Here is a 19,688-nt window from a genome sequence, read left to right as displayed (position 1 = left end):
GCATATTGGCTCGGCGCAGGCTCGTCCTTTCAGACCTGGAAAAATTTCCTTGACGGTAGGATTCCGGACTATAGCGCGAGTACATACTTTTTTCTATCCTTCCTTTTGCAAGCACAGATTAACTACTGTACGGGAGGATGCATACAGCGACAAGCCATTTTTCTTGGCTAGTAAACAAGTGCTTCATAGTCAATATACTTGGGCTGCTGCTGTCACGTGGCACGCACTTGCAGAGAGAGAACGCTCTGTTCATTCATCATTCATCGGGAGAAAACGGGCGAATAAGCTTAGCGGACTCGAGCACGACAAGGGTCAGCTGGAATTGGCCAGCAGTTTTTTTCTTGCAGCTAAGAGGAGAGAGAAAAAACGGGCCTGTTTTAGCCTGGCAGCGCCCAGCGCGCCCAGCGTCCAGCGCCCCGGGCTTTGCAGCAGCTCCAGGTGCCAGGCGGTGGTGGTGCAGTCCCAATTGACGTTGCGCTGGCTCTGCTCTCGCTCGCTCTGGGGGAAAAAGTAGCAGCAGCCACAGCCAGCAAGCAGGTGATAGAGCCAAATTGAAATTGAAGCTACTCGCAACCTCTTATCCAAATCCAGCTACGAGATATCCCTCCTTCACCACACCATCCCTCCATCAAAAGTCGCCTGCTCTCCGCAACTGGTGATTTCTGCATCTTTGTCCTGGTAGACACACCGCCAGCTTCTCCTCTCCTTTCCTCCCTCCCCATATCAACAAAAAAGATGCAGGCTATCTCGAGACAGATTCGAGGGCCCGGCGCGGCTCTCCTGCGCCAGGCCGCTCGCCGCACATACAGCTCCGGCTCCTCGCCCTACTCCAAGACCATTGACAACCTGCGCATCGGCGGCGATACCAAGGTCCTCTTCCAGGGTTTCACCGGAAAGCAGGGAACGTACGTGCTTTATTCTGCCTTGCTACTTCTTCGCCCCTCAATCTCGACCTCAACCTCAATCGTCTCGGCATTGCGTAAAGCTAACTTGAAGTCTCTTTTCTCTGCAGCTTCCACGCCCAGCAGGCTATCGAATACGGTAATTTCTAGCTTCTTCCCGTCCCGATTGGTTACCCGATACGCAAGAACGAGAGAGATATACAGACGTCTAATACGATTTCGCGCAATCACACAGGTACCAAGGTTGTTGGAGGCACAAACCCCAAGAAGGCCGGCTCCGAGCATCTCGGTCTCCCCGTCTTCGGCAATGTTGGTGAGGCCGTCAAGCAGACTGGCGCAAACGCCACCGCCATCTTCGTCCCGTAAGCGTACCCCAGGACCCGAGGAAGAAGAAGAGAAGAAGGGACAAGGCAGAGAAAAGGACAAATGACGATGGAACATAAGTTCAACAAGCTGACATTCTGGTGGTACAGCCCCCGCTGGCCGCTGCCGGCATCGAGGAGGCCATTGCTGCCGAGATTCCCCTCGTTGTGTGTATCACTGAGGGTATTCCCCAGCACGGTATGTCGTTGACTTTGCTTCAGAACGTTCCCGGCTTGGGGGAACGGTTAGACCGCGGCGGACTTGCTAACGTAGATATATAGACATGGTCCGGATAACGAGCATGCTCAAGTCGCAGTCCAAGACCCGCCTCGTCGGCCCCAACTGCCCCGGCATCATCGCCCCCGGCCTGTGCAAGATCGGCATCATGCCCGGCTTCATCCACAAGCGCGGCCGCATCGGTATCGTCTCGCGCTCCGGTACCCTGACCTACGAGGCCGTCAACCAGACTACTCAGGAGGGTCTGGGCCAGTCCCTCGTTGTCGGCATTGGTGGTGACCCCTTCAGCGGCACCAACTTCATCGACTGCCTCAACGTCTTCCTCAAGGACGAGGAGACTGACGGCATCATCATGATCGGCGAGATCGGCGGTTCCGCCGAGGAGGACGCCGCCGACTTCCTCAAGGCCAACAACACCAGCGGTGCCGACGGCAAGGGCAAGCCCGTCGTCTCCTTCATCGCCGGTATCTCGGCTCCCCCGGACGCCGCATGGGCCACGCCGGTGCCATCGTCAGCGGTGGCAAGGGCGGTGCCGACAGCAAGATCAAGGCCCTGGAGGCTGCCGGTGTTGTTGTCGAGCGCAGCCCCGCTGGTCTCGGCCGCGCCATGCGCGGCGAGTTCGTCCGTCGCGACTTGCTGTAAATTTGGTTAATGACTTAGGGGCAAACTCACTCTTCGTATATTGAATACCCTAATGTTTGACAACTACTGAAACCCTGTACGTTTTTTGGTATGGCAGAGAAGAGGACATTGGTTTCGGGTAGAGAAGCCTCTGGGGGTAACAAGGCGCGGTGAGGGAGAAGAAGCAGCAGTAGCAGCACCATGAGGTGGGAGCACTGCTCTCTCTAAACATGTTTCTATCAAAGTGTGAACTCTATCATAGACGAAAGGAGAAGAAAAGCCACGGTGGCTTTGCCATGTACCCTTATCTTGTTGTATTTTGACTGTCTGTCCCCATTTTCGCAGAGCCCAAACCCTTTTCAAGCTTCGTGCGGGAGAGCTGGATTGATACGTTCTCTAACACCTGAGGCTTTTTCACCCAGTGGGAAGGACCCTAATACTAACCGCTGGGGTCGTCATCAATAATCTGATGGCCAACTTGGACCAGCACAACTTCAAGCTTGGGGGTGCCGGTTATTAGTCGACAACTTCAGTATCACCTATATTGTGCGATGGAGTTCAGCATAGACATTGAGCCCATGGCTACAGGCAAGTATCCGATGTCCTCGTCGGTCGTCATACTCGCTTGCCCTCTTGAAGTTTCTCAATAATGATGTCGTAGGACTCTATAGATGCGAGAGTAATCAACTCACTAAGGGATACATACTCAATCGTTCCCTTGAGCGACCAATACGTGCTCGACGTTTTCTAAGGGGCATTGCATTACATACATGTTCTGTGAGACCTAAACACGCGAAAGAAAAAAAAGGTCATGTTCCTGCGCGCCACCTCAGCCCCTACACCTTATAATCGCCGCATTCTTCGCGACCCTCGGAATACACCTAACTGGTTGAGCCTGATGCGGCGTTACAGTTATATTGGGTCGCGACCTATAGACGCTCTCGACACCAAGACTACACTACACGTACGAAGTAGCTTAGACCACCGTCAAGGATATTGCCTTTGCGACTGAGATACAGGACCAGGCCACTGTCGCCCACTTGCTTACTGTTGGCATCTCGTCTCCGTATGTGCTCTATCTGGGTTGGGTCGTTGCTGGCCGGAACTCCATGAGCGCCGGCATTGGCTCTGCTGGTACTTATTGTGTCCGTTGGTACTGTGGCCTGACTCGATTCTTTGCAGAATACCACCGCCGGGGCCAACAGGCGTGCTCCGCGCTGAATCACGGGCCTCGTTCGGCCGCACATGTCTAAGGACTTCCCACTTCATTGGCCCCAAGGCCCAGCCCTTTCCCATGTGGCAGAACCTGATGCGGAGCATCCAACTGTCAAAGACACCGCCAGACCTACTGACAGTACTATGATCGTTACCACTCGGAGGGGGTCTAGCTATGGTAAACCGAGTACGAACAAGTCACCAACCCGGCCATCGCATAGTAATCCCACCCAGCTCGCTGTTACTCGGTAGAAACGGTCGTGCTGGCGTTGAGTGTCCTGCGCCTGCTGAAGTCAAGTATGTCTACTGCCCCTTGGCTGCCAATGTCAGCGGTGAGCCAAGCCACAAGACCGAAACGGCTTCCTATCTGAGCATGTATCGACGATCCGGGGGAATTCTGGAGCTATGTCGCACCTAAGTGTCCTTCTACGCCTAGATCGCGTCTCACCGCGCCCTGGGTTGTTACGATGACCACTTCGTGTTGTAGCAGAGTACAGATCGACGTCAGCCTATTCCAGGAAGGCCAGGCGATGCCTAAATGCTACTACGTCCTTGGCGGCGACGATGAGGATTATAACCACTACAAGGAGAAGATGCCTTGTTGGTGGCGGCGGCAGCGACGTTGGCGAAGACCTCAGCCGCCGGCACTCGCCTCTGCCGTAACAGCAACACAATCTTAAGAAACCGGCAATGGACTCGGCCAGCATTTATCTCGCGGAAGAGCCGCAACAGATGAAAATGTTGATGAGGTGAAGGAGACAGATAAAGATTTATTCGATTTATCTTTTCATATTAATGCATTAGACTAACTGAAAATATATCGCAAAGCACCTTGGACCCTTAATGAAAATAGATGAGAGCTCCATAAGACAGCTGAAATTGCGATCCACGAAATGGGTGACGCTTCATTACTGGACTTTGACGATGCACCTTAGGAAGCCCATAATTGGATGATGTACTGAAGTTTCAAGTTAGCGAGTTTGTTCATACTCATATGCTAGCAACAACGATGATAGTAGAGATTTGCCAAAGTTCAGGGTGTCTTGTATCCGCAGCGTATGCTAGGCAGTCGAACATTTGATAATTAAAGATTGTGTTCATCAGGAAAGGCGTTTGTATGGGCTGGAGCCGTGTTTGGGGGCCGTGGGAAAAGGAAGAACGGTCGCTTACCATTAGTGTTGGAGTCACTAGCTACTGCAAGCAGTAGCTGGTGACTATCTACCGGAGCCTCAAACTCCCAGCGCGACACGCACATGGCGAGGTCACCACCTGGGAAAGGGATAAAGAAGGAGATTAAAAGAGGAATTGGAAAGCATCATGAGAGTCAAGCAAGAAATTATTTTAGAGCAGCTCCGTCCCCCACATGAGCTCAAGCCACAGTACGATAAGATAAGAAAGGTTCGGGTAGCCAAATGGAGCCGGACTGTGGCTGGCAAGTATTATCTAAGCCACCGACGACAACAACATATCCATGCTCTGAGAGGTCACGGATCATGGCCCAAAATCATTGATGAAGCCGCACACTCTAAAGTATCAGCCGAAGAACAACAATACTCATCCAGCTGGTTTGGCCTACCATGCAAAACTCGACAACAGGAAAAGAGCATTCAGGTGGAAGAAGCCTTGTTCAGCCTACGTAAGAGTGAGCATAGCGCGCCATGTGTGACTTTGCTCATGATGCCTATGCCACCCGCAGGTATTGAATCATGCCTTCCAATTCTTCCAACTGCGTCCTTGAAGCCTACAGCATCATCTAAGTGCTTTGTCGAGATTCACGGTGTTGCTTTGCTGTTAGACTAGCTATAAGTGTCACTGGAGCCTTCAAACTTCGCCCTTCTGCTCTTTATAAGTTTTATTGCACAAGTCACAGCGAACTTCACTCTGTGTGTATCCTCGCTGTTCGGGCTGCAAAACTCGACATAGGAGGCACTTGTGTATATAAGTAAATGTTGATTTATATACAGAGTACGTGGGACTTAAAGTTGACAATCATATATTCTTTATGCTAATTCTATGCTAATCAACGAGGTCCCTCTAAGGATTTGGGGTTGCTCCCGATCTGTAAGGCGTGAGGCACTTTCGACATCGGTTGGAGTTGAAAAGATAACAGACCTGCATCAATGTGAGCTGCGGCAGTGAGTGATATCCTGAAGTCAAAATGTACACTGACTTGTGAATATCACGCCACACTACCTGGCCAGCCACTCTTCCGTTAAGGTGGGGTTGGATTTAGTGCATGTGGTGGAAAATCAAATTACGCTGTGTTTTAACGAGCAGGCGATGCCCGGCCATCTGTTTGATTTTAGGTCGCCTTTCCCGTCATGCCGTCTGGTCAAAAGGGGTTTGTTGACGGCGGCGCGTCGTTTCTGAGTTTCACCATCTGCAACGTAGTTGCCGCACATTTTGGCATTTGCAAAACATCATTCCCGAGCCTCTTGACTCATTCGCCGAGATAACAGCTCGGACGCGCGGTTCACCAGAGAGGGACGTAGCTCAAATGGTAGGGGTAGAGGCTGGGTAGTCCAGGCTATGCACTCCAGGCGTTCGTATCTAGGTCCTGTGTTGGGCATCAAAAGCCCGGGAAACCCATGGCAGTGTAGGACACGGGCCCAAACGCCATTGAAACGACCAGCCGCCTTCCGATTGCATGGGAAAAGATGATATGGACCAACGCAAGAATCGAATACTATGAATGGACTTAAGGGACTCCTGCGTGTCGAAAGTGCCTGCAACCGTGGTACTCAGTGTTACTCACAACTTACAGCTGAGATTCCAAACTGGTGGTGTGCTAGTTTACCGGAGATAAGACCCGGCAGTCCGCGGCATGTAAATTGTAACCCGTGCCACAAGCCTTCTTTTAACTGCTGTTCTGGAAGGAGAGAGCATGCGGTTGCAAGGGACGCAAAGTTGACCGCTTTTCGGGAGATGAAGGAATTGAATTGAATCATGCTCTGGTTCTTGGGCCTTCCATTTCCCCATCATCGGATAAATAAATCATTTGCAGTAGTCCCAAAGGCGGGTGCGGCCGGATATAGCAGCTTGGTGGTTGGCAGCGAGGCAGGTCAGGCATATCATTCGCGTGGTTTTGCACGGATCTAAGACACGCAGGATTCTGTCAGGCATCAGATCAGGGTGAGACATCTTTGCGAGGTTATGGTATGGACAGCTTGGGGGAATTGCCGGGTACGTGATGGCTTTGCACCCTGCATGTACTTGCATGCAATACATATCTGGATATAGTAGACACGAAGAAGCTGGGCGATGAATCACAAGTTGCGGTCAGGTTCGCGGCGACGGTGATTCGTTGTAAGAATCCTCCAAAATATTAAATATTGGAGCTAGAAAAAGAGATCGAGAGATGCAATGTGCTTCCTAGACGGGTGACGGGCTTTGCGGCAAGGTATGCGCGCGAATACCAGATTAGAGGATGGAGTTGTTCCTCTGTGGATGGAGGACGAGTGGTGGGGCGACACAGCCCAACCCAGTCGGGATTTGATGGTGGTGAGGCCTGTCCAGAAGCCAAAAGCCAGAGGCCTGTCCAGAAGAACGGGAGGCGGGATCGAGACATGACATTACACATCGGAAATCGCTCAGTGGCTGCGCTCCCAAGACTTCCCCCTGACCTGACAGCAGGTCAAGGATTGTTGCATTCGGCCAGATCAAATCAGTCACGGATCCTCCGTCACCCTGCTGGTCCTAGAGGCTAGAGGGTGGCCCAGTACGTACTCCCTACAGAAAGAAGGCCAAAGTACCCCCGGGTACTGCCCCGGGGCCTCTCCGGATGTACCGTGGCATTCCCTCCCCGCCATCGCCATCAGTTGGAAACGGAGGGAGGAAAGAAGAAAAGACCATTGAAGCGAAAGGCCTTCCCTTCTGGCAAATAGAATCAGAAAGCCGCACGTCGTCGAATCCGTAGCGGCGACGGTAGCAACCGAACGCATTATTGACCTAGTCTCCAGTCCAAGTCAGAAGTGTACTTGCAAGTTGGATGTTTCCAAGTTGGAGTTCCAACGTCATCACATGCCCCAGATATTTTTCCCGATTTTCCACCTCTTTTTTTCTCCCCACTATCGAGAAAGCGGCAAGGTCGAGTTTGGGTTTTGGTGTTTTCTGGCACATTTTCCACAATTAAATGCAACTCGCGCTTCAGCCCACCATCGAGAAAAAAACCACTAAAACCAAAGCCAACTAGGACCAGGGCGACGACGACACCAGAGTCCTTTTTATTCTTAAATCCCTCTCCTCTTCTTCCCTTTCCCCCTCCCCCTTTCCCACTCACACTCCTCGTTTCCCATCACCTCGGTATCCAACAAATCCCTCTCATCGGACAAGCGATTGTCACCTCTCGTCTCGCCTCGTCTCGTTTATGCAAGTCATCCAACGCCGCTAGAAACAAATCGACACTTCGTCCACCCGTACCTGCGGACTCCCCTCCGACTGCCTTTGGTCTACACAAAGGCAACTCCGCGACTACGGCTTCCTCGGCCGTCAACTTCGTCTCAGATCAAGATTTCAGCCTGCGAAAGACCTTCCACATCATCAACTCCCGCCCACCTCCTCCGCCTGCTGAAGTTTCTTGAGCAAGCAAACCTGCCGTTTTCGTTCGATCCTCGTCCGAACCCGAACCCCGATTTCCACCCCAACCGCCAGCTGCCGCATAGGACGAGTTCTGCGGTTCTTCCTCTTGTAGAGGAAGAGTCGAGGAGGCCTCGTCAGATCGCTTCGGGATCAGAAAGCTACCGTTTTCGACCCCCTTAACATCCAGAGATACCCTGTGGTTCTCCCTTCTATATACAACACTGTCTTGTGTGTCTCTGTGTATCTCGTAACAAGAGATATACATATACCCGAGATAGTCAACCAACCACTAGAGTGACCTCTGAAGTCCACACCCGAACTCAGAAACGACTCCTCTCCCGCCCGTCAACATCATCCTGAAATCAAGGGATATGGTTATGGCAACAGCTACCATTGAGCAATTTGCACCGGTTACGTTTTCAAACAATAACCATACTTTGACTCATGTCAAGAAAGACTTCTTCCTTGACAATCATCAGAATGGCGCTGTTCTAGGCAAACACCTGATCGGCGATGCTCTTCGCCGTCGCGTCGAGAGCATCGACCACGAATCATGCGAGCCCGGAGACGAGGACACCTTCTTTGTGGGCGATCTTGGCGAGGTCTATCGCCAGCACATGCGATGGAAGAAGAACCTTCCTCGCGTCAAGCCTTTCTACGCTGTCAAATGCAACCCCGATCCCCAGGTTCTCCAGCTTCTCGCTGCACTGGGAACTGGATTTGACTGCGCTTCCAAGGCCGAAATTGAGCAAGTCTTGAACATGGGCGTTGATGCTGAGCGCGTCATCTACGCACAGCCCTGTAAGACTAACTCCTACGTACGATACGTCGCCAGCAAGGGCGTCAAGCAGATGACCTTCGACAACGCCGATGAGTTGCGCAAGATTGCCAAGCTTTACCCCGAAGCCGAGCTCTTCCTCCGCATCCTGACCGACGACTCGTCCAGTCTGTGCCGCCTGAGCCTCAAGTTCGGCGCTTCCCTGGACGACACCGACAATCTCCTGTCGCTTGCCAAGGATCTCGGCCTCAATGTTGTGGGCGTGAGCTTCCATGTCGGATCAGGCGCATCTGACCCTCTGTGCTTTCTCAAGGCTGTCCAGGATGCCGACACCGTCTTCAAGCAAGCCTACGCTCATGGCTTCGACCTGAAGACACTGGATGTTGGCGGTGGCTTCAGTGGCGATAGCTTTGAAGCTATGGCTACTGTCCTTAGAGGAGCTCTCGACGAGTACTTTCCTCCCTCGATCAACATCATCGCAGAGCCCGGCCGCTACTACGTTTCCTCGGCCTTCACCATTGCCTGCAACGTCATTGCTCGTCGCACCATGCACGACCCCGCCACTGGCGAATCCAGCTACATGGCTTACGTGAACGATGGACTGTATGGCAACTTCAGCAGCATCATGTTCGACCATCAGCAGCCAGTTGCCAAGATTCTGCGCGCAGGCCAGACGTTCTTGTTTGACTCTCCCACGGCCGACGGCCTCCCCACCGGAATCGGCGGTGGCATCGAGTATTCCATCTGGGGCCCTACGTGCGACGGTATCGATCGTATCACCGAGAGCATCCGCTTCGATCATGAGCTCGACGTCGGTGACTGGTTCTACTTTGAGGACATGGGCGCTTACACCAAGTGCTCTGCCACCAAGTTCAATGGCTTCTCGGATGCCCACGATGTCGTCTATGTTTGCAGCGAGCCCGGCGCTCGTGCCGTTCTTGGCTTGTAATCCGTGTACCTGCCTAATTAATGCAGGCAGTGGTTCTTGTCTCTGGGCATGCTTTCGCATTATGGTTTAGAGCTGCAATGGCCGTTGTCGTTGTCCCGTAAGGATTAGATATCGGCTATCGGTCTTGCACGATATAGAAACATTTTCTTCCGTCATTTATTCATATATATACACCAAAACAAACACCAGACAGCACATAATAGACATTAGTCTGGACAAGTTTTATTTTACTTACCACGGTGGGATGCGCCCCCTTTTTGATTAATCGTCTATTGGCTATTCACCCCAACCTAGAGTATCTGCCCTGCACATACTGACCCGGTAATCAGCTATCCGTGCTCCTCAAATCTCCCACCTCTTACACTCATTTGGCAGGCGTTGATGGCCACATTCATAGTACTGCCTGCAAGCTTAGAGACTAAGTGGTCCATTACACTTGAGTTGAGAAACTAGCTGATCGTCAAAAAGGTTGGCTTCAAAAGAGCTGATATGTTCCCAGAATGATATTAGCTTGGTTATCATACATTGCCCCTCATGCATCTTGCAAGCCTTGATGTGTCCGAAGAGCCACAACACGACAATGAATCGCTAACAACCTCCCACAACCAGACCGCTTCCCCCCTTTTCACAGACCAGTGTCCGCCGCCATCCAAGAACGCCAAAATGTCAAGATGATCATGTACTGGAGCTTCTCGTACACGGTGCCGGTGGGGATGGACATGTAGCCGTATGGCCCGCCCTGTGCGAACTGGGCGCGGCTGTTGGGGTCGGCAGCCGGCCGATTGGCATTGGGGCCCGTTGTATCATACTTCAGGGAGCCGAGGATGGGCCCGTTCATCTTGATGCGGTACGCCGGGGGGCCTCTGTCAGAGTACCGGGCTGCTGCTGCTCATTTTGATCCACCTCCATCTCTTCTCCCATTTCCTTCAACTTCTGCTCGTAATCTCGCCAGATCGCGTCCTCCGCCTCTCTCAGCGATTGCTCCAGATGCGGCGCCAGCCGAATATCCACATGCGGCGGAGCGTTCAAGGCGCGTTGTCTGTAACTCTCCTCGTCGTCGTCGTTGACGTCGTCGACCAGGTAATGGCCCTGTTTCAGGAAGCCTTCCCACTCGCTAACGTTCTCCTGACGGGCCTTGATGCGCTCGCAGGCCTCGCGCTTTGCGGGTTCGCTTCTGAGCAGATTGTCGATGGCGTACTCATCCGTGGCGATCCAGGCCATCTCGTTCTCGATCCAATCCTCGAGGCGGCGGTCGTAGACCATATCGAACTCGTTATCCTCGACGGTGGCGCCAGTCATGGCCATGAGCGCGAGCTGGAGACTGCGCAGGTACCGCATGCGCCACGCCGAGATGCACCATTGCTTGAGATGGGCCGGGTCGTTTTCGGCCTCGTCGTGGGCGGCCTTGAGCGTCCGCTCCTCCTTGACTAGGTCATGTTGGAGCTGGGCCAGGTGCATCGCCATGACGGGGTCGGTGGCGAGTGTCGGCTCCTCGCTCACCTCGTCGTACTGGAGGTCCTGCAGGTAGCGGAAGGGGGCGTCGTACTGGTTTGCGGACGCGGCTAGCTCCGGTTGGTATTGCGTTTTGAAGGGCTCCGGGATGCGCACCGTGGGCGTCACGAACAAGGTCCCTTTGGGCATAGGCGGCTCAAGATCGCAGTCAACACGCAGGTGCATGACGTCGTTGATCGCGTCATCGAGCGTGTAAACTGTATCGTCATAACATTCATCGATTTCATCAACACCATCATCTTCTTCTTCACTCTCTCCTTCTGTGTATACTGTACTGTCTGCGTCTGCTTCCGTTTTTGGTCTCTTCGCCGCGGGTGTACTGGCAGTAACGCCACCGAAAAGTATACGCTGGTCGTGCGGTGCGCTTCTCTTGCTGCTGCTGCTGCTGTTGTTGTTGTTGACTTCAGACACGACCTTTTCGTTTACCGCGCCCTGCTCCGGCCCCCGTCGACTCAGGCATTCGCGCGCATCTCCATCGCAGCCGAGGCTGTCCATAAGCCACCGAGCTCCGTCATTACCGGCGCCCGCCCAGAACGCTTCGGTCCAGGGTGGCTGTGTCAGGTAGGACGGGACGTCGGCTCTGTCGCCCTGCAGGTCCTCCCATTCGACCTCCATCTCGTCCGGGTTCAGGAGCAGGGCGTCGAAGGCGTCGCGTAGGATGTTCTGCGAGTTCTCGACGAGCTTGCGGTTCTCCAGGTCTGTGGATCTCTCCTCTTGTGGTCTGTGGCTGGCCCCGGCCCCCCAGGACACGAACTCTTGCCAGAGCTCTTCGAAGTCCCGGTGGCTCTGCAGGTCGCCGCCCTGCCACAGGGACTCCTTGACCGGCAAGCAATCGTTGATGAACTCTTGCATCCACTGGAAATGCGGCGCGAGTCTGGACGCGTACATCTCCAGGCCCGACGCATTCTGAAGCCAGCGGAAGTCGCGCATGAGTGTACGCAGGTGGGCGGTGTTCTCCTCATTTCTGGGGTCAAACGCCCCTTCGGCATCAGCGGCGGCGAAGAAGGGGCCCCGGAGCATTCGATTCAGGTCGTAGATGATATTGGTCTCGATCTGGCGTAGCGCATTCCGGTGGCGCCGAGGTGCTCCGGCGTCGCTCTCGGCGCGGGCAGCGTGAACGTCCTCGAGCAGGGCCACGACGCGCCCGTATAGGCAGTTGACCAGGAAATCGAGGTGACTGCGCCCTGCAGCTTCAGCCTCGGTCTGGTGGTTGGAAATCTGCTGGCGCTGAGTTTGCCACCGCTGGTCCAGGTCATCTGTAGTCCATGTTGGCCGCTCCGGGTGGTGTTCCGATCGTTTTCCTGCCATGACTTTGGCTTATTTCAACTATTGAGTTTCCTTATGCTCTTCCCTCTTCGTAAGTGGCAATGACATATGCTCAGGACAGGGAAACGTAGAAACATAGAACCTGGAAATGTGGGATGCAGCCACGTCCTGTATAGGATTACTCTTCTGGGAATCTTCATGTCAGTCTTCTCCCTCTTGATACAAAGAGTATTTAAATGGCTGTTTTCGGGCTTCATTGTGGAACGTCCATTTAATAATGGTTCTTTGATCCATCATGGCTGAATCTCTGGCGTGTTCAGTCTTTTAACAAAGACATCTGCATTGAGTAGCTTGCTTACCGCTTGGGGAAAAGGGAGGGAGGTTTCTGGACTGTTCGCTATTATCCCGCGTGTCAACATTATCTAGAGAGCTACACTGTCTAAGACGACATCACTCTTGGCGAGAGACAGGAGATGCAAATTCTTTCGTGAGTTGTGTCAAAAGTGGACAGATTCTAGATGCTAGATACTCCTATGTCCTGAATCGAGTGAGACATGCCTTACCATCAAGCTAAACGAGCCCTGGGTAACTTCATAGTGGCCTACATGTCCATGTTTTCAATATCTAAGTTTATGTTGCCTTGCAGGATCATCACTAAGCGAGAATCAGGAATAACTCTTATATTCAGTAAGCCATACACTCTTCAAAAATGAACAACATCTAAGAAACTTATGTGACTGTCTTGTTTCTCCGGTAATTAGACTGTCCTCGTCCATCAAGATCCATCCCCGCACACACGTCCTCCCTCCTCAAATATTATTCAACTGCGCCTGCAGAACCCGCCAGAAGGTGAGGATGATGATGTACTGCAGCTGCTCGTAGGTGCTGTCCTGGGGCAGTTGCTGGTACTCAGGGGGGCCGCCGGCGTTGAAGACGGTGAACTCGGGCTTCTCCACTCGTCGCCTCTTCCTGCTCGAGAATGTGCTCCCGCGCATGCGCCCGTCGTACCGGAAGGGGTCCAGCACCCGGGCGGGAGGGTCCGTGGTATCCTCGCCGTCGACGACAGGCTGGCTTGCCCCCTCCCTGTTCTCGTTCTCGTCCTGGGCGGCGGTCTGGACTGGTTCCTCTTCCTCTCCCTCAGCGTCTTCCTCTCCCTCAGCGTCTTCCTCTCCCTCTGTGTCTTCCTCTACCTCTGCGTCTTCCTCTCCAGACGTGTCCTCCATTTCAGCGTCGGCGCCTTGGCCCTGCCCATTCTTCTCAGCGATGGCCTGGCGGAGCGCTGCGATCTGCGCCTCCCAGTCGGCTATATTGTTGTTGCGGCCTCGGTTCTCGTTTTGCCACAGGCCACGGCTTGGGGAGTTGGGCTTGGAGCGGTCCAGCGAGTAGCTGGTCCCGTCGATCCAGACCTGTTCGTGGAGGATCCAGTCCTCCAAGCGGTCGATGCGGGCCTGCAGGAGATCATCGTTGGGTCGCGCGGCCTGGATCAGGCGGATCTGCACAGAGCGGGCGTAGCGGAGGACGAAAGCGGTGCACTTGAGCTTCTTAAGCTTGGTGTAGCTTTGCTTAGCCGGAAGGCGCTCGGTGCGGATGGTCTGGCGGCAGTCTTCGATGGTGGTGTCCAGCTCGTCCAAGTACTGGTTAATCCTCTCAGGCTCCTCGGGAACGCCGTCACTTGCCACCTGGGCCCATTGGTAGTCCTCTAGCCAAAAGATCAGCGTGTCGCGGTACTTCGCGAGGATGTCGGGCGGGAGGGGCCAGACCGGGGTCACTCCGTCATCCAGGCGAGCGAGCCTCCTGCCTTGAGTCATGATGCGGATGTTTTCAATGTCTCTGTCCGCGTCGGCCGTGGTGTAGTTGTAGTAAGCACCACCATTGTCCTGGGCTGCATCACCGACACTATCAACTTCATCAGCGGTACTTTCCGCCCTCTCGATGACGTACTCAATTTCTGACTCTTCGCTGTCCACAGCCTGCCGTTTGGCATCGTTGTTTTCTTGGGTCGGTTCGGGATCTGCGGACGCGACTAGATCCCTCTTTACTCCAGAGTAGCTGCGATCGCCATCAAGGGGGAACTGGCTATCAGCCGTATCAACCACGGCACCGAGATAAGCCTGCATAGCAATAGCTCCAGGCCGCGTTTCCGTGCCTGACGCAAATAAGGGGTCGCTTATAGGACGGTCCACCACGGTTGGGCGTGTCTCCTCGTTGATCAGGGTCTCGAGGGGTATGTTGATGGGGTTCAGGTCTATGAGTAAGGATCGAGCGGCCTGGAGAGCCAGGTTAACCGAGCTGCGGACAAGGCTCCGACCATCCTGCCTGTCCTGCGGCAGCGGGCGCTCGCCAAGCCTGAGGAAGTCGGCGTAGGTGCGGTCAAAGTCAGGGTTCCCGATGAGCCTCCTGTTCCTCCATGCCGCCTCGTTCAACGGCCAGTTATTCTGGCAGAAGGTACTCATCAGCCTGAGGTGGTCCACGAAGGCGTTGTTCCCGCGCCACCGAATCCAGGGAGCCCTGCTGTATTCGTCCAACTGCCTCACCAGGGCCGGCATCCACTGTCGCTTCTCTGATTGGGTGTTGGTTCTGTCGCGAAACAAAACTTCCGGCGTCACGTTCATAGCCTCGACCAGGCTGTCAAACAGTTCATTCGCCCTCTCATTACCCCTTCCATCCCCGTTATCTGTGCTTTCATAGAACTGGAAGATGTCGCGTATGAGTTGCGCCGACTTGGGGTATATGTCGGTGATGATGTAACGCGTGAGGCTGAAGGCCTCATTCAGCGCCCTGCTCGGCGCTTGCATCGTTTCATTTTTGTAATTAACGATTTGGTCCTCAATTGCTCGGTCGGGTGGTGAGTTCACTACACCTCCCATTTCAGCGTCGAAGTCTGCCATTGTGTTGAAAGGCCGAGATGGTTTTCTCAACTAGTGGTGGCCTGTGTGTGTAGTTCTTGAACGCTGCAAGTTATGAAGAGAGAGACGAGTTTGGAACTTGATAAGTGAGAATCCCAGGGTTGTTGATGCTGGGAAATTGAGTCAAAATGAACAATGGCTGACCTGACCAAACTGCGCCGGCCAGTCCATTGTCCAATATTGACGGTTGCGTTGAACGTCCTTTCTTTGTACAAATCTTCATGTCAAAACACAACATGACGGATTCGGGATACGGTTCCGGTCCCTCGAATGACTTCCTTGTTGACCGTAGACCCCGTAGAGATTCCAGTAACCTCCTTTGATAGATTTCGCCCCTATCCATGGTGCTTCACGGGGCAGCAAACACAAGTATTCTAATCCTCTTAATTCCTTCACTCTAATTGTCACCCTTCTTCAATTATTGTGCACAATATACTGGCTGGTTTGCTGTAGATCGTTAACCCCTTTTTGATTACCTTACGATGTCGGGCTCCGAAGAAATCCCAGACATCCGGCTGAACCCTCTATGTACTGCGAGGTATCTCGGCGAAAATAAAGGATATGGAGTGGTTGCCACCCGGGATATTCAAGAAGGAGCTGTCATCCTCAGAGATATAGCAGCCGTGGTGGTTGATAACGAAGACACATTGGCTATGTCGGCGCAGCGAGACATCAATCGTCAGTATACGGAGATGAGTGAAGGAGACAAAGCCAGGTTCGACAGTCTGCACTTCTTCATGTCCCCCCAGAACCGAGTCTGGTTGGACGAGCAGGCCCTCCTTAAGCCCACCGAAGCGTTGCGTGCCGAATTTGTCACCAACTTCGAGCATGCACTCACGTTTGCGACCAACTGTTTTGACGTGGGTACAAGCGTAACGCAAGCCTGCCTCTTCTTCAATGCGTCGCGCTTCAACCACGCCTGCCTGCCCTCGGCCGAGTACAACGTCTTCCAGGGCCCGCCCGTAGGGAACCGGCCGGCGCCAGTCCGGTGGGAGGCGTATGCGCGGCGGGACATCAAAGAAGGCGAAGAGATCACTATCGCGTACAACTACCGCCAGTATGAGCGGGAACGCCGGCAGAGGGACCTGCTGGCTGTCTGGGGTTTCCCCTGCGACTGCGAGGTCTGCGACCTGGAGGGCGACGACCAGGGAGCCAAATCCCGCGAGTTCGACGCAAACCTGCAAAACCTCTACTCGGATGAGGCTTTTTGGGGACGAACGCTTTGGGTGAGCCGGAACTGGGACAGGGAACAGCTAGACAACCATATCGAAAGACTCGAGGAGCGAGCAGGTCTTTCCCGCGCGGTTGGAAATCAAGAAATACTGTTCAAGACGTGAGTTCAGTTTGGTTTGTTTCGATTTGACTTGTCATACATTTACTGTTTCCTATTGTGGATGAGACGAACGGCCCAAAAGTAGACCCAAAGGAAAGAGGCTAACGAACAACTCGACCCTGTGTTTGGGGTTGATTATGATTAATGAACAGACTCGAGATGCTATCCAAGTTCTGCGCTGCCTCGTGGTTCAACACCAATGAGGACGCATACCTCGTCAAGTGGACGGAGTACACAAACGAGGCAAGATATGGTATGGCTCATCGGGGGATGGACCCGAGCGACATTGGTGGCGACTGGGACAGGATGGCGGCCGAGGATCTGGTAAGGGGTGAGCCAAACGCGGACCAGGTCTGGACCGAATCCGAATCCGGAGAACCCGAGTCCGATAGAGAAAGCGACGAGTGGGTGGTCGATTGATTGCATTGGATAGCTGTTTAAGATGTCTACCTTGGGTGGTGGGTGGTGGGTAGTGTTTGTAATTTATTGAACTCGGTTTTATCTAGATATTGAATACTAACTTCGAGATGGTGGACGTTCAACTAGAACAGGCTGCGTGAAGAGAGATGGGGGGATATGACGGCTTGTTACAAATCAGCCTAGATAATAATATTTCAGATTAATTGCGCTTATTATGTTTTCAACTTGCAAATTACTTCTATCCCAGACCAACGAAATTCTTTGCTGTACAGTTGCCACGCACTGACTTCCTTTCACACCGCGGAGACGAAGTTCAGCGGCGACCAAAAATATCCATGTTCTTGATCATGTCCGTAAATGAACCTTGTTTCCCAATACACTTCTTGTTCCAAAGCGCCTTACACCTGGCCGATTCTCGTATGTTGTTTGTGGTACCAACGATTTTCTTGGCAACGTCGAACTGCGGTTGTCCAGACGTGCCGCTGACATGAGGACTGCCCTTGTCGTTGTTGGTGTCGTGTTGAATCTTTTCCTCGCCGCCCCAGTTCTGCTTGTCGACCTCGCTGGTCTGGCCAAACTTCTTGTCGGGCTGGAAGTGGCGGAAGAGCTCGGGGTTGACCGAGATGCAATTCAGCGACCCGGAGCGGCAGCCGTGGAACAGCTTGGTGTCAAAAGCCTGCTCCTGGCCCTGGGACACGTACTCGAGGACTTTGCGGATTCCCTGCTTGTTGACGGCGTAGGCGTAGGAGCAGATGGCGCCCTGGGAGCGGTAGACGGCGCGCTGGCCCTCGGGGAAGTGATCGCCGACGTAGCCGGCGGCGAATCCTTCGTACTGGGAGTGGCGTATGACGGTGGGGTCCGAGAAGAAGGTGAAGGTCTCGTTGTCGCGCGGGATGTCCCCGCAGTGGCCGAGCCACAGGACGTCCCAGAGACTGGAATAGGGGTTGCCCTCCTCGAAGGAGGCCTTGGTATGCTTGCGCACTGTCTCAGCAGCGCGGCTCAATTGGTCCTTGATATTGACATCCCAATCGACGTCGTCTTCGACAATCAGGGCCGAGTTGAAGTTGCCCTGGATGACGTACTTGAGCAAGTCGATGTGGGCAAGCCAAGCGGTGGCGCTACCGACGCCGGGCTTTTGGACACCCTCAGGCCCCAAAGCGGCAAAGGCTTCGACCATCTCCTTGGACCATGACGGCTGTGGTGGGATGGTGACTTGGACACCGGTCAGAGCCCCAGCGGCTTGCAAGCCCTGGACTCGCCAAGTTTGACCTCCCTTGGACAAGGCAAGGATGACATCAAACTACGCAATCATGGTGTGAGCAACGAAGTTCACGAAGGGAAGCGGAAAGACAACGTACCCCTAATGTTGAGTTCCTAGGACCCAAGCCCGGGTTGTGGACTTGAGCGGCATTGCCAGTCTGCGATGGTGTTGCTGCTGCTCCAGGTGGCGTGACGGCCGCGGTAGTGTTTGGCGGGTTTGCGGCCGTGTTTGGCGGATGGCCGATGGCACTTGAAATTACATGGGGAAGCTTTGCTTGGTCGGCGGCCAGATGCCAGAAGGAGAAAAGGGAGTAGGAGGCCACCAGAGCAACGAGGAGAAAAGCAAGTCGCACAATCAGCGGCCTCGCAAGACCAGCGCCGCACCGCATGGCTTCTGTCAAAGATACATAGGTATAGTAATAGGTGGTCGGCAAGGGCAAGGCACGGGCAAGACAAGGAGGAAGAGGAATGTCGAGTGCCATGCCATGTTGGCGGTGCAGGCAGCGAGAGATCCATTGAAAAGTCCAAATTAGACGGTAGTAAGCAGTAATTACGGGCCTGGTCGCTAGTGCGCTTGGCCGACGCTGAACTATCGTGAGCGCTAACCTGATGCGAGGGCGGGCTTCTGGGCGGACAGGGTCTAGTTGGTGGCTGGCCCGCGGGCTGGAAGCTTCTGAACGGCATTGCATCCACTATTCAGGAGCAGCAGCAGGCAGGCAGCAAGCATCATTTGCTTCTTCTCCCCGGGCACTCGGTTTCAATTGATTACTCATCCTTTGGGATCGCGTCCGCCTATTGAAAACACACTGCACGAAAGACAGGACCATCAATCGTTGCAGCTGTCGGCTCTCCAGATCAAGAGCAAAGCTCTTGAGCTGCCGCGGCCTTCAATCGAGATAATACGTAATATACTGCATAAGGAGCTCTAATGAAAGAGAGAAAAAGAAGGCATGGATTCCAGCTATTCTAGCTATGGCTGCACAGCAGCTGAAAAGAGGCTTTGTACCCATCAGATGCACGTGACTCTGTGACACTATAGTCGCCGCACTGGCCCTGCTACACTATGTATTATATCAAGCCCGACTGCGTATGCAAGGGAAACGTTTCTCATTGGTGACGAGATTACCCCCACGCCGGAACCAAATGATTGTGTAACCAACGGAAAAAATATTACTGGCTAGGCTCAACATCATTGCTTATACACATATTATTTTCGCCTTTTGTAGCAACCCTGCGCAGCTGCCAGATCGTGCTCGCCGGCGGGTCCATTGCAGACCCCGAGGCCGACCCGGAGCTCCTCGTCGCCCTCCGTGTCCAAGTCCCGTCATGAGCCTGTTCCGGTATTGCA

At 53.7% G+C, this 19,688-nt stretch overlaps 8 protein-coding genes across 8 annotated transcripts; 5 read left to right on the top strand and 3 right to left on the bottom strand.

The window, feature by feature from the left end:
* Positions 1-735: 735 nt before the first annotated feature.
* Positions 736-2,154, top strand: PG998_004729 (succinate-CoA ligase; the record flags this gene model as incomplete). Its single annotated transcript, XM_066871547.1, has 5 exons — positions 736-905; positions 1,013-1,041; positions 1,138-1,259; positions 1,376-1,463; positions 1,547-2,154. 5 exons carry the CDS (start codon positions 736-738, stop codon positions 2,152-2,154), a joined length of 1,017 nt encoding a protein of 338 aa, XP_066731644.1.
* Positions 2,155-2,934: 780 nt separating this feature from the next.
* PG998_004728 (uncharacterized protein) lies at positions 2,935-4,018 on the top strand (the record flags this gene model as incomplete). The annotated part of the gene is made up of 4 exons (XM_066871546.1): positions 2,935-3,087; positions 3,143-3,276; positions 3,591-3,635; positions 3,826-4,018. Coding segments are annotated over 3 exons (288 nt in total). The 3' UTR covers positions 3,592-3,635; positions 3,826-4,018.
* A 4,269-nt stretch (positions 4,019-8,287) lies between these two features.
* Positions 8,288-9,643, top strand: PG998_004727 (ornithine decarboxylase; the record flags this gene model as incomplete). The annotated part of the gene is made up of 1 exon (XM_066871545.1): positions 8,288-9,643. One exon carries the CDS (start codon positions 8,288-8,290, stop codon positions 9,641-9,643), a length of 1,356 nt encoding a protein of 451 aa, XP_066731642.1.
* A 625-nt stretch (positions 9,644-10,268) lies between these two features.
* On the bottom strand, positions 10,269-12,463 carry PG998_004726 (uncharacterized protein; the record flags this gene model as incomplete). The annotated part of the gene is made up of 2 exons (XM_066871544.1): positions 10,269-10,506; positions 10,575-12,463. 2 exons carry the CDS (start codon positions 12,461-12,463, stop codon positions 10,269-10,271), a joined length of 2,127 nt encoding a protein of 708 aa, XP_066731641.1.
* A 767-nt stretch (positions 12,464-13,230) lies between these two features.
* On the bottom strand, positions 13,231-15,309 carry PG998_004725 (uncharacterized protein; the record flags this gene model as incomplete). The annotated part of the gene is made up of 1 exon (XM_066871543.1): positions 13,231-15,309. One exon carries the CDS (start codon positions 15,307-15,309, stop codon positions 13,231-13,233), a length of 2,079 nt encoding a protein of 692 aa, XP_066731640.1.
* Positions 15,310-15,809: 500 nt separating this feature from the next.
* Positions 15,810-16,664, top strand: PG998_004724 (set domain-containing protein 5 protein; the record flags this gene model as incomplete). Its single annotated transcript, XM_066871542.1, has 1 exon — positions 15,810-16,664. The coding sequence occupies one exon, from the start codon at positions 15,810-15,812 to the stop codon at positions 16,662-16,664; it is 855 nt and encodes a 284-aa protein (XP_066731639.1).
* A 155-nt stretch (positions 16,665-16,819) lies between these two features.
* Positions 16,820-17,080, top strand: PG998_004723 (uncharacterized protein; the record flags this gene model as incomplete). The annotated part of the gene is made up of 1 exon (XM_066871541.1): positions 16,820-17,080. The coding sequence occupies one exon, from the start codon at positions 16,820-16,822 to the stop codon at positions 17,078-17,080; it is 261 nt and encodes an 86-aa protein (XP_066731638.1).
* Positions 17,081-17,393: 313 nt separating this feature from the next.
* On the bottom strand, positions 17,394-18,729 carry PG998_004722 (glycosyltransferase family 25 protein; the record flags this gene model as incomplete). The annotated part of the gene is made up of 2 exons (XM_066871540.1): positions 17,394-18,380; positions 18,439-18,729. The coding sequence occupies 2 exons, from the start codon at positions 18,727-18,729 to the stop codon at positions 17,394-17,396; spliced, it is 1,278 nt and encodes a 425-aa protein (XP_066731637.1).
* Between the last annotated feature and the right edge of the window lie 959 nt (positions 18,730-19,688).

The sequence above is a fragment of the Apiospora kogelbergensis genome (assembly GCF_038363985.1).
Source record: "Apiospora kogelbergensis strain CBS 113332 chromosome Unknown utg000003l_segment0_segment0, whole genome shotgun sequence".
Taxonomy (NCBI): Eukaryota; Fungi; Ascomycota; class Sordariomycetes; order Amphisphaeriales; family Apiosporaceae; genus Apiospora; species Apiospora kogelbergensis.
The sequence above is the reverse complement of the archived record's forward strand: the minus strand, read 5'-3'. Positions and strand labels throughout refer to the sequence as shown.